General features: G+C 40.6%; 1 protein-coding gene across 1 annotated transcript; it reads left to right on the plus strand.

Moving 5' to 3' along the window:
• The first annotated feature begins 990 nt into the window (after nucleotides 1-990).
• LOC122429365 (SLA class II histocompatibility antigen, DQ haplotype D alpha chain-like) lies at nucleotides 991-7,126 on the plus strand. Its single transcript, XM_043449611.1, has 5 exons — nucleotides 991-1,142; nucleotides 5,241-5,489; nucleotides 5,932-6,213; nucleotides 6,472-6,646; nucleotides 6,816-7,126. The coding sequence occupies exons 1-4, from the start codon at nucleotides 1,061-1,063 to the stop codon at nucleotides 6,624-6,626; spliced, it is 768 nt and encodes a 255-aa protein (XP_043305546.1). The 5' UTR covers nucleotides 991-1,060; the 3' UTR covers nucleotides 6,627-6,646; nucleotides 6,816-7,126.
• Nucleotides 7,127-13,405: the final 6,279 nt, after the last annotated feature.

Raw genomic sequence — 13,405 nt, forward strand, 5'->3', positions numbered from 1 at the left:
TAGGAACCCCTTCAGTGCTACTCTGGTCTGTTTCATTTATGTTATACCACTGGGGCTTCCATTCAGACTAAGCCTGTGTCAGCCACGGTGGCAGAAAGCACTTCCAGGACCAACCAGTGCTGCTAGGTGGAGGATGGGCAAAGGTATTTCTTGGCTGCCACTAACAGAATTTCCCTGGGTCAGCTCAATATTTAGGGAATTCCACGTGCACTATGGAAGCAAAGAGAAAGACAGTTAATCTACATATGGAGGCATTGGGCTTCCGTGGTAGCTCAGCTGGTTAAGAATCCACCTGCAATGCAGGAGACGCTGGTTCGATTCCTGGGTCAGGAAGATCCCCTGGAGAAGGCATAGGCTACCCACTCTAGCATTCCTGGGCTTCCCTGGTGGCTCAGCTGATAAAGAATCTGTCTGCAATGTAGGAGACCTGGGTTCGATCCCTGGGTTGGGAAGATTCCCTGGAGGAGAACATGACAATCAACTCCAGTATTCTTGTCTGGAGAATCCAATGGGCAGAGGAGCCTGGTGGGCTATAGTCCACAGGGTCACAAAGAGTCAGACATGACTGAGAGATTAAGCACAACACAGCATGGAGGCAGGGGAAAGGGGAAGTGGCAGGGCCTCCTAGGGATGGGACCAACTCAAGGGAGAGTTCTTGGGAGTTGTAATCCAGAAAATCCTGTTGCGATAGCATATCAGTGATGGCCTCATCTGTCCATGAAGTTTCTTTGAAATTCCCACCCCTCTTGTCAGGAGCGGGCTTACACACATGTGAAAAGACTCTGATTTAATATCGTCCCTCTTTTCATAGACATATCTCTCTGGTCCACTCTGAGTGGAGGCTGCATCAAAACCAGGGTATTTCCCAGTCCCTTCCAGGCCTCTTAGTACAAAGTCTTCATCTAGCAACTGAGGTGTCATCAAAGGGGATTTTTCTGATTGGCCACAACCCGACCTGGCAGAGTATGGTTTGGGTGTCTTCAAAGTTCCTTCTCAGCTCAGCCCTCATCATTGCTCTGCAACTCAGAACAGCCACTGCTGAGACCACCTTGAGAAGACGATGGTCCTGAACAGAGCTCTGATTCTGGGAGCCCTCGCCCTGACCACCATGATGAGCCCCAGTGGAGGTGAAGACATTGTGGGTGAGTGCACATTTGAGGGATGGAGAGATCAGAATTGGGGAATAGGGGATCAGAGGGAAAATCAAGAAAGATTGGCCTAGAAATAGTAGAGATCCTCACACCTTTCTCCATATTCAGTCAGTGAGTTCAATCGCTCAGTCGTGTCCCACTCTTTGCAACCCCATGGACTGCAGTATGCCAGGTTTCCTGTCCATCACCAACTCCCAGACCCTGCTCAAACTCATGTCCATCGGATCAGTGAGGCCATCTAACCATCTCATCCTCTGTTGACTTCTTCTCCTCCCGCCTTCAATCTTTCCCAACATCAGGGTCTTTTCAAATGAGTTAGTTCTTCGCATCAGGTGGCCAAAGTATTGGAGCTTCAACCTCAGCTTCAGTCCTTGCAATGAATTCTCAGGACTGATTTCCTTTAGGATGGACTGGTTTGATCTCCTTGCAGTCCAAGGGACTCTCAAGAGTCTTCTCAATATTAGGCAAATCTAAAAATTATAGTCATTCCTCCTTCAGGAAACCAGAGTCCAGACACGCTCTCTTTCGTACCGGTACTGTTGCAGAGTTCACCAAGGTCATCACTCAGTTTCTGAGATTGGAGCCAGTGAATATGTTCTGGAGGGCTTTAGGGCAATCAACTCATTTTTGATTGCCTCAAAGATTAGCGATGTTTCCACAAGTAGATGTCTTGTTACAAAAAATTCCATGAACTATCACTCCCAAATTTATCTGAACAACTTTGGAAGCTTTTTATATATTTCTTCTAAAGTTTATCTTGGGGTGAATAGTTCCATGAATTATGAATACTGTGTGGATATGAAGAAGGTTGACCTTTTCTTAGTCTCAGATCTACATACATTTCCATGCTGGCATCTGGCACAGGGGGTAGATGAGCCAGCCCCATCGAGTATCTTTTATATAAAGCATTTTGCCACACGGTCATCACTTGATCTCAGTTACTTCATACATGTCACCTCACAAACAAAGTTGTGTAGGAATGCTTTCTAAGTAATTAAGATACACAAATGTCAAAGATTACTCTTTATGTTTTAGTATTAGCATTATAAGTGTAACTTTGACTTTTTTTCTTTAACAAAGTAAAAATGTTCCTTATTTTTATTTTAAAATTGAGAACTTTATGATAAAAAAACAACTTGCTGAATTAAATTATATTGTTTTCAAATTGTCAGTCCAAATTACCTGTTCCTCACCCCATCTATAGAAGTCCTTCAAGAAGAATGGGCAAGCACAGGTTATTTATTTGGTCCCTTAGGCCCCTCTGCCTTTGCTGTTCCCCTCTTTCTACCCTCTGTTCATACATTCCTTCATCTTCCTTTGCTTCCACGATCCATCCCTTGCCCACATCTCTGTTGTTTAGGGACAATAAGAGTGAGTTTGTAAAACCAAAGTAGAATGATCAGATAGCTCAAAGGGGAAGAGAAAAGGAGGTTATTCTAATCTTCAGCACCGTTATTAGCCATGGCTGCTCCTGTTCTAATTTTGTGTGATAGCAACTTTCATCTGCTTCTCCAGAGCACTTCTGCATTTTCTTTCTTCAACATCACACCAGAGTGTCCTGGCCAAGCTCAACTTACCCATTAGGCACAGTGGGCACAGTGCCAAGGGCCTGAATGCTTATAAGGCCCCATGAAAATACTTTATTGTTTTAATTAGAAGAAAAACAAAATTTATGGTAGAAGAAAATGTTTAAATATAATTTAGCCTGTATTATTTTTGTCTTTATACCAGTATGGTCATAAAATATGACCTTTAGTATTTTTATGGAGGTGGGCCCACCTGATCAACAGTGCTTAAGGCTCACAAGTCATAATGCTTCCCTGGTCACTGCTGATTCTGACCGTCATATAGTTCTGCTATCTCTGTGTCTTTAAGTCTTCCCCAAAGTTTCTTTGATCCTCAAGAATAGTAGTTGATATTTTGTACACATTTTTGAGCACATAGAAAGCTAAGTTTTGGGGGATTCAAAAATGAAAAGACATGCTATCTGCCTCATTCGGGTGCTAAGATTAGTCATGCTAAGAAAATGGTATAGAAAAGCAGAAGGTGTATTGCTGAGCAGGGCAATGGACCCAGCTGAGGCTGAAGCTATAAAAGTGATTGGTTCCAGTTGGCACAGCAGTGTAATGTGGTTCAGTGTGGGCAACCCAGGACAAGTACCATATGAAAAGGAATAATTGCATATATTCATGTTGGAAAAGGAGTCAAGAATATTCATTACAAGGATAAAGAAGTTTTGTTAGAAGGCCTTTAATTATAACTGATCCAGAAAGGGTGTAAGAATGAGCAATAGACTAATTTGAAAGCAGGACATTGGGATGGAGAGATTGGAGATTATAATGCAACTAAAAAAAAGTGGGTAATGAGAGAACTTGGTTAAAATAGTTGATAACTAAGTAGAAACTTCAGAAATAAGCTAGAGGTGTCCAGGAAATCTTAAAAGATCATTTCATTCCAGGGGCAAAAAATAGACCCCTTAAAAGACCAAGGAACATGAAAGGAAAATCTCATTTGGTTTGATTGACAGATGAGGTCAGATGAGGGTGCAGGATATACCCATCACAGAGCTGATCAGTACACAGCAGTTGGTCCTTTTCTCACCTGACTCTCCCATTACTCAACAGACTCCTTGTTGACAGAGACCATGCCTGATTGATGTTTTATTCTTTGTCTCTCCCAATGTCTGAAACCCTGTTGATATTCATGAAATGAGGAAATTGGGAAAGAGAAAATATTAAAAGACTCATATGTGTCCGGACCAAATTGTCCAGACTTGGACAGAGTCAAACTGAGTTGGTTGCCACTCTGCTTTAGCATCCTCAGAAAAGTACATTGTCCATTTGAAGAAAAGGGCTATAATTCACTCTGAGTCCTCAACAAGTATGTGTTGAATCAGAAAAAGGAGAAGTTTAATTATCTCCTTAAAGAAAAAAAAAATCATCTTCCCTGATGGCTCAGATGATAAAAAGTCACCTGCAATGCAGGAGACCTGGGTTTGATCCCTGGGTTGGGAAGATTCCCTGGAGAAGGAAATGGCTACCCATTACAGTATTCTTGCCTGGATAATTCCATGGACAGAGGAGCCTGGCAGGCTAAAGTCCATGGGATCGCAAAGAGTCAGACACGACTGAGTGACTTTCACTTTATAGAAAAAAAATAGGGTAAAGAAATGTCAGAAATCCAAAATAAAGCTTCCGTTTTTTTATTTCAGAAGGAATCAGGCATTCTAAAGAAGAATCACTACAGTTAACAAAATGGACACCTGAGAAGCATTGTTTATTCTTTATATGCTTTGTTATATTCCCACTGTCCTTGTCATACTGTTTCTTATATCTTATAAAAGAGGAATCTCTTTTAAAATATTTCAGATCATGTGTGGCTTTCCTTGGTTAAAAAAAAAAAGAAGGAATCCCTGTGCAGAAAATATTCTGCTCTGAGTCAGCCCTGAGGAGAAAAGAATCACAATGAATGTGTTATTATCTGATGAAAAGTTAAGTGAGAGAAGAAACTTTTGAAGAAGAGGGAAGAAAGCTAATACCCGGAAAATTCCTTCATTCTCTTCTTTCTTCTCTCTTTCCATTATAATCTTTATTACAGACTGACAATGTGCCAGGCACTGAGCTGGGCAGGCAGGAAATAGCAGTAAACAAAGCCTGTGAAATCCTGCCCTGTGAGCCCCAGAAAGTGAAATTGAAAGTCACTCAGTCCTGTCTGACTCTTTGCAACCCCATGGACTGTAGTCCATGGAATTCTCCAGGCCAGCCTACTGGAGTGGGTAGACTTTCCCTTCTCCAGGGGATCTTCCCAACCCAGGGATCGAACCCAGGTCTCCTGCACTGCAGGCGGATTCTTTACCAGCCAAGCCACAAGGGAAGCCCAAGAATCACAGGTGTTACAGTGTCCTGTTCTAACAGGACAGCTATCAACACTGAGGGAGAAGGAAGCAGGTGCTGGGACTCTGCTTACAGACATTGTGCCAAAGGTGAAGCCCACAGTGTTTGAAAGTTAGTTTCTTCTGTTACTTTGTTTAATATGGTCTTTTCTTTCCCTCTGTTTTCCACCTTCCTGCTCCTCACCCTCACTTATCAGCTGACCATGTTGGCATCTATGGCGCAGAGCTCTACCAATCTCAGGGGCCCTCTGGCCAGTACACTCAGGAATTTGATGGAGATGAGCTGTTTTATGTGGACCTGGGAAAGAAGGAGACCGTCTGGCGGCTGCCTATGTTTAGCCAGTTTGCAGGTTTTGACCCACAGTTTGCACTGAGTGAAATAGCTACAGTGAAACACAACTTGGATATCCTGACTAAACGCTCCAACTTTACCCCTGCTATCAACGGTAAGGGTCCACCATTCTACTTCTCTTTTCTGAATCTATTCTTTCATATCAGGCTTCACTCCCTTCTTCTCTAAGGAGAGATATCCTTCACCACTCTATAAACTTTTCCAAGAGTCCCCAGGTTTCATAGTAGTTATTGAACACTCATCCTCTCCCATCTCAAAGATCACACATTTCCGTGTAATATAAAGACCCTTACTCCCATAACATACTCCTTGAATCCCTCAAGGAGGAGTCCCCAAGACCCCACTCCTTAACAAGCATGCCCACAGACAGCATGGGATAAAGCGTGGGCAGCGCATATCATCTCCCAGCAGAAAGCAAACAAGAGCTCCTCCCCTGTAGGACTGGGAACCATTGGTGGGAGGGCTCCCCCAGGAGGCAGTGCAGAATCAGGGCAGAGCTATTCCCGTGTCACATCTGTGCTGTTTCCTCACCGTAGAGGTTCCTGAGGTGACTGTGTTTTCCAAGTCTCCCGTGATGCTGGGTCAGCCCAACACCCTCATCTGTCACGTGGACAACATTTTCCCCCCTGTGATCAACATCACATGGCTGAAGAACGGGCATGCAGTCACAGAAGGTGTTTCTGAGACCAGCTTCCTCCCCAAGGATGATCATTCCTTCCTCAGGATTGGTTACCTCACCTTCCTCCCTTCTGATGATGACGTTTATGACTGCAGAGTGGAGCACTGGGGCCTGGATGAGCCCCTGCTCAAACACTGGGGTACGTACAAGTTCCACCCCTTTCAGTACTCTCTGTTTTTCTACAAAGTACAAAACAGTCTGAGTTTTGGTCCCTCAATCTCACAGTCCAAAGCTTGTTTTCCGCACTTCAAGGTTTCTAAAATTACACTTCATTCTCTTCCCTAAGCCTGGTGTCCTGAGTTTTTGTAGCATGAACCCCACACCTCCTGCCCAATCTCATGCACAGGCACACGAACCAACACTCTGTATTCTGACTTTCATAACTTCCCTTTTGCAGAGCCTGAGATTCCAGCCCCTATGTCAGAGCTGACAGAGACTGTGGTCTGTGCCCTGGGGTTGACCGTGGGCCTCGTGGGCATCGTGGTGGGCACCATCTTCATCATCCAAGGCCTGCGCTCAGGTGGGGCCTCCAGACACCAGGGTCCCTTGTGAGCTGCACCCTAGAAAGGAAGGTAAGGCTTCATATTTGTCAGTGCCACAGACACACTTCAGGAGAAAGTGAAGTGGGAAGAAGTTGTAGACACAAACGTGGTTGAGAAGTCATGGGAGAATTGGGAACCAGCGTGACCACGGCACAGAAGCTCCCTGGGACTCATCAGTCTCATGTCTTTCCTATTGCAGGTGCTCTGCCCATCCATGAGAGCAGAAGAGTGGACGTGCTAGATGACCTAGAACTATTTTCTGGCCAAATTCATCATATATTCTCTCTCACCCTACCCTCTGCCTTTCCTCTCTTCTCTGGGACTTCAGATGCTGTATCATCTCAGAGCTCACATATACCTCAGAGTTCTCCCCCTGACTTCCTGATATTTTTTTCTGTTCTCAGTAGTTGCCTACCATGAGATCACTGGGGTATTCCACCCAATTACCTACTCCCTAGTGACCCCAACCCCATATCACCATGGAAGTAATAAACTCCCCTTCAATAGAAACTTTTCCTGTCTTTCATCTCAGGGCTGATCAAGATCATGTTCTCTTATGCTTTAGGCCCCTTAATTTCATTTCTCAGATCACGTTTCATGCCAACAAACATAAGAGCAACTTGTATAAACTCATAATATTTCAGTATGTTCACTATGGTTAATATTTCTTCCTACAGTTTCTGCTCTTGGCTCTTGGCACTGCTATCCACCCCTTAATTCGGGCACCAGTGAAAGTAATATATACCTTTTTCCCTTGGTATAGATTTGTTATAGCAGAAATACAAAACCCAAGAGAGAAGTCTATACTCATCTTTTTAGGTTTTTGTTTTTGTTTTTTGTTTTGTTTTTTTTTTTTTTTTTTTGGCTGCTCTGTCTAGCTTGTGCAATCTTAGTTCCCCAACCTGGGATCAAACTCAGAACCACAGCAAAGAAAGCTGGGTCTTAACCACTGGAATGCCAGGAAATTCTCAATTCTGTACCCATTTTAATACAGCTTTTTAAACCTATGACAGAAAAATAAGAGAAAAGAATTTTGAACTCAAAAGTACCAAAAGTTAAATTTTTGGTACCAAACATCAAAATTTTGTTTCCAATACTTTAATTTGTTAAGAATGCATTATAATAGTAAAAGCATTGTCTCCTGTCCTCACCGCCTTAAGGAGATAAGAATTCTCTAGATATAGAAAGAACTAAAAATCAGTTAGGAGAGGGTTAGAGTAAGATAATAATGCAGATATTTGAGAAGGACCAAAAACTTGTCCTTACTTAGGATTAGTAACCCTAATGGGAAAGGGGATGGAGTGGAAATCACAGACATACTTAGGGTCCCTAAAACACAAGTGTAGTTTGTCTCACCTGCTAGATGAATTCCTGCTATATAAGCACACAGACTTTCCTGACATGGCCTGTGAGGAACAGGAGAGTGAATATGGCTGCAGGATATCTCTAGGCAGATAAGCCTAAGACAGGCACACTGGATCCTTGTGCATCCCTGTTTGCCCTGGAAATAGCAAAACACCCCAATATCCCCAGCCCTCTGCCCGTGACCCTCCTGGCTAAGGAAAGCATGAGTCTATGAGAGAGAAATCCCAGGAGGGACAACATCATTGAGGTAATGTAGCAGCATCTATGAGTGCGATGTTTGCCTCTAGATTCACTGTGTCCAGTGGAAATCAATGTGGAGGAAGTGAATCAACAGATGGATCCTCTGGCTTTCCTGAGTGTGTCCAAGACATCACTCTTGAGAGTGTGTGTGAGCCTTTGAGAATGTTTTAGGGACATTGCCTCAGACTTTCCACTCTGCAATTATTGCGTCCATGCATTGCATCTTGGATGGTATTATGGAACGGCTATGAAATGTATGAGACTGTCCCTGCCCATGCCTGCATCAGGGAGCTCAAAATATAATTGGAATAAAAGACACAATATTAACCCAATATCGTACAGCTTAGTTTGGTGCAAAGAAACCAAAATTCAGGTTCAGGATTCAGCACTTTATACCTAGTATTTATATTTTATAACCCTGGCTAAAGTATCTAACATTTCCAAGCTGTAGTTTTTTCATCCATTATATGGGGGTTTGGTATATTTCCTTGTAGGCCTAGTGACAGAATTCAAATAATCTGGTTATATAGGAAGTGTCTTACACATATTGTACAAATACATAAGAAAAACATTGCTAGTTATAGTCACAATTAGTTTATTAAAAAGAATACATCAAATCATATAGAAAGCACTTTTTCTGGGCCTCTTAATGATTTAAGAGATTCCTTTTAATGATTTAAGAGACTCCATATATGGAGTATGAATGAATTTTTTCATATATTAGATGGACAATTATTTTTTCCAGAATGAAAGAAGCTGAGGTTGAGTTAGACAGAGAGAATAAATAGGGTCCAATTGTCAACACCTATCATTGGTGAAGGGGTTGCTAAGAGAACTCTTCAGGAAAGTTGTAACATTTAATTTTGGATTTGTTACTCTTATCGGGAAACAGTGGAAACAGTGTCAGACTTTATTTTTTGGGGGGGGCTGGGGCTCCAACATCACTGCAGATGGTGACTGCAGCCATGAAATTAAAAGATGCTTACTCCTTGGAAGGAAAGTTATGACCAACCTAGAAAGCATATTAAAAAGCAGAGACATTACTTTGCCAACAAAGGTCCATCTAGTCAAGGCTATGGTTTTTCCAGTGGTCATGTATGGATGTGAGAGTTGGACAGTGAAGAAAGCTGAGCACTGAAGAATTGATGCTTTTGAACTGTGGTGTTGGAGAAGACTCTTGAGAGTCCCTTGGATTGCAAGGAGATCCAACCAGTCCATCCTAAAGGAGATCAGTCCTGGGTGTTCATTGGAAGGACTGATGCTGAAGCTGACACTCCAATACTTTGGCCACCTCATGCGAAGTGTTGACTCATTGGAAAAGACCCTGATGCTGGGAGGGATTGGGAGCAGGAGGGGACGGGGACGACAGAGGATGAAATGGCTGAATGGCATCACCGACTCGATGGACATGAGTTTGGTGATGGACAGGGAGGCCTGGTGTGCTGCGATTCATGGGGTCGCAAAGAGTCGGACATGACTGAGCGACTGAACTGAACTGAACAAAAACTATGTTCCCCTCTCCCATAACCTATAATTTTTAGTCAAGCTATGTTACATGCAAATGGATATTTATGCATGTTTACCTGGAAAAGGAGTAGGGAAGATTCAAGGAGGAAAAGCTAGTTGTGAGGTAGAAATAAGAAAATAATTTAAAATGCAGAGTAGGAATTAGTAAATGCAGGAAATCTGAACCAGAGGTGATCAAGAAAATGTAGGTAACAGAGCACAGAGGATTTTTAGGGAACTGAAAGTACTCTGATACTATAGCAGGAGATACATATCTTACATTTGTCCAAACCTATAGAATATGTATCAAGAGTGAGCCCTAAACTAAACTATGAACTTTGGGTGATAACGATGTGTCAATGTAAATTCATCTAGTGTAAAAAAAAAAAATGTAAGGGATGTTGATAATAGCATAGGATATGCTTGATGGAGCAACAGTATGTGAGAAACCTCTTTACCTTCTGCTTAACTTTGCTGTGAACCTAAAACTACTCTAAAATAGAGTGCAATTTTTTTTTTAGATTATTTACTTTTATTTTTAGCTTAGAAATTTTAAAATTGGGGTATAATTCCTTTGCAATGTTGTGTTAGTGTCTGCTGTACAACAAAGTGAATCAGCTATATGTGCACATATATCCCTCCCTCTTGGTCTTCCTGCCCACCCCACCCCCATCCCACCCATCTAGGTCATCACAGAGCACCAAGCTTAGCTCCCTGTGCTGTATAGCATGTTCCCATTAGCTATTTATTTTACACATGGTAGTGAATACATGTCAATGTTACTCTTCCAACTCATCCCACCCTCCCCCCCTCCCCTCAGACTCCATATCCACATGTCTGTTCTCTACATCTCTGTCTCTGTTTCTGCTTTGTAAATAAGATTGTCTATATTAATTTTTTCAGATTCCACATATATGCATCAATATACTATGTATATTTTTAAATGAAAGAAAATATCAGCAATTGTTATCCTAAACATATAAAATTAAAATTTCACTATAAAAAATATAGATCACCTACATATGAACAAATGTACTAAGAAGATTAGTACTAACAAATGTACTAATAATCCTATTTTGGCAATAGGATTTTGAGTAAGAAATTTTAAGTATCAGTGATCCATAAGGTAAGAAATCAGCATAGCCTAATAAAACACTCCTGGTATACCTGGGCTGTTGCAAAGGAAAACTTCATTCTTTTTTATGTTGAGTAATATTCCATTATATATATATATATATACATATATATATTTTATATATATATGTATATATATAAATTATATATATAAATTTATATATATATATATATATGCACACAAACCACATCTTTTTTAACTATTAATCGGTTAATGAACACTTAGTTTGCTTCCATATCTTGGCTATCATAAGTAATGCTACTATGAACATTGGGCAGTATATACCTTTTTGAATTAGTTTTTTTTCTTTCCTTCAGATATATACCCTGGAGTGAAGGTGCTGGATACTTTAAATGAAGTATAACCCTATAAAAATATCAAATCACTATTCTGTACACCTAAAACTAATATAACATTAATAAACAGCAATCAAAAAATAAATAAAATTTTGAAAATAAAAACCAAAATCATGTGTTATATAACAAAAATGTTTATGGAGCTAGAAATAATTGATATATAAAACAAATTACAATTAATTAATTGGAATTTATTTTGCTCTGAATGACTAATGAAGGTATAATTAGCTTACTGTAAAAACTAATAAGAATTTATGCTTTTGAACTGTGGTGTTGGAGAAGACTCTTGAGAGTCCCTTAGACTGCAAGGAGACCCAACCAGTCCACCCTAAAGAAAATCAGTCCTGAGTGTTCACTAGAAGGACTGATGTTGAAGCTGAAACTCCAATACTTTGGCCACCTGATGTGAAGAACTGACCCATTTGGAAAGACCCTGATGGTGGGAAAGATTGAAGGTGGGAAGAGAGGGGACAACAGAGGATGAGATGGTTGGATGGCATCACTGACTCAATGGATATGAGTTTGACTAAACTCTGGGAGTTGATGATGGACAGGGAGGCCTGCCGTGCTGCAGTCCACGGGGTCACAAAAAGTCGGACATGACTGAGCAACTGAACTGAACTGAACTGAAACTTACACTTTAAATAAGCTTACACTATTTTAAAACATGTCTCATATTCTGAATCAGAAATAAATAATAAATAATGCAAACTTTAAAAATTTAATTCTAAAAAATAAAGGCTTTGTTAATATCTAATATAGTGCTATTTAAAAGTTACATAATTGAAAAATTACATTTCTTCAGCAAATAATTTGCAAGGAAAAATAATGAACAGAGAAACGTACACATTTAAAACAAAACTGAAGAACCATATAAACCAAATGCTACGCTTTTTTGGATTCATATTCAAACTAATCAACTATTAAAAAAATTCTTGTGAGACAATCAGAAAAAATGAACAGTGATTGTATTAAGCAATTATTTACCTAACTTTAGGTATGGTGATGGCATTTATATTTCTAGGGTTATTATATTTTAGATTTTCATAGTAAAATACTTAGGAATGAAATGATATAATATCTAAGATTATCTTAAAAATAATCCAGTAGGCATGTAACAATAAGTGAGTGAATTTACAGAATTGTCCATGAATTGGTCATTGTTAAAACTGGACTACTGATACATGGTACTGTTCTCCCTACTACTGTATATAGTTGAAATTTTCCATAACACAAGGGTCTTTTTAAGTATTCAGGAATGCCCAAAGAAGAAGTAATCAGAGAAACATTCTATTTGAAGTTATGCTGGTTTTTAAGGTTTTCCTCATTTTTATTGCATTTAGGAAACCCGGAGACTCCAAATCCTGCTCTAAAGCACAGACCCTCTCAGATATGTAACCCCAAAGAGTGTGCATGCCACAAGGAATAAGAGCAAAGGAAAGCAAAGTTAATGCTCACTCTATTATTGGCTGAACTAAGCCCCAGACTTTATTTATATGATTATTAATTCAATCTATAATGCACAAATGTCATTAAGCAGCAATGCTGTGACACATACCATACTACATTCCAAGTGTATTTTTAAATAGATTTATTTATTAATTTATTTTTGGCTGCACTGGGTCTCCGTTGCAGCACACAGACTTTCTCTAGTTTCAGAGAGCAGGAGCTACTCTCTAGTTGGGGTGTGCCAGCTCCTCATCGTGGTGGCTTCTCTTGCTATGGAGCGTGGACTCTAGGGCTCGTGGCCTTCAGCAGCTGCAGCACGCCGGCTCAGTAGCTGTGGCACACAGGCTCAGCTGCCCTATAGCAAGTGGGATTCTCCTGCACCAGGGGTCAAATCAGTGTCTCCTGCACTTGCAGGGGGACTCTCTACCACTGGATATCCAGGGAAGTCCCCAAAGTGTATTAATGTCATATGAGAAGAGACACATTCATCATCTTTGAAGAATTTACACTTCAGTAGGAGGAAATATACACATAGGGAATAATTTCACAAATACATAATTATAAATGCTAAGGAAAATAGAAATGCAATATGATACAGTATTACACAGAAACCAAGTATAATTTGGTAGATTTAGAGAAGACTTGAATAAGTGAGATGAAATAATATGGTTTATAGTAAGTGAAGGACAAGGTTAAGGAGGGCAGAGCACATGTTTGAGAAAATTTTGCAGTACAAAA

Source organism: Cervus canadensis, chromosome 28 (assembly GCF_019320065.1).
Source record: "Cervus canadensis isolate Bull #8, Minnesota chromosome 28, ASM1932006v1, whole genome shotgun sequence".
In the NCBI taxonomy this organism is placed as follows: domain Eukaryota; kingdom Metazoa; phylum Chordata; class Mammalia; order Artiodactyla; family Cervidae; genus Cervus; species Cervus canadensis.

Excerpts from the sequence above, each read along its gene's own strand:
- LOC122429365 (XM_043449611.1), top strand. The coding sequence starts at position 1,061 with ATGGTCCTGAACAGAGCTCTGATTCTGGGAGCCCTCGCCCTGACCACC. Across the intron at positions 5,490-5,931 it reads CTTTACCCCTGCTATCAACG|AGGTTCCTGAGGTGACTGTG; the intron begins GTAAGGGTCCAC and ends TCCTCACCGTAG. Across the intron at positions 6,214-6,471 it reads GCCCCTGCTCAAACACTGGG|AGCCTGAGATTCCAGCCCCT; the intron begins GTACGTACAAGT and ends TCCCTTTTGCAG.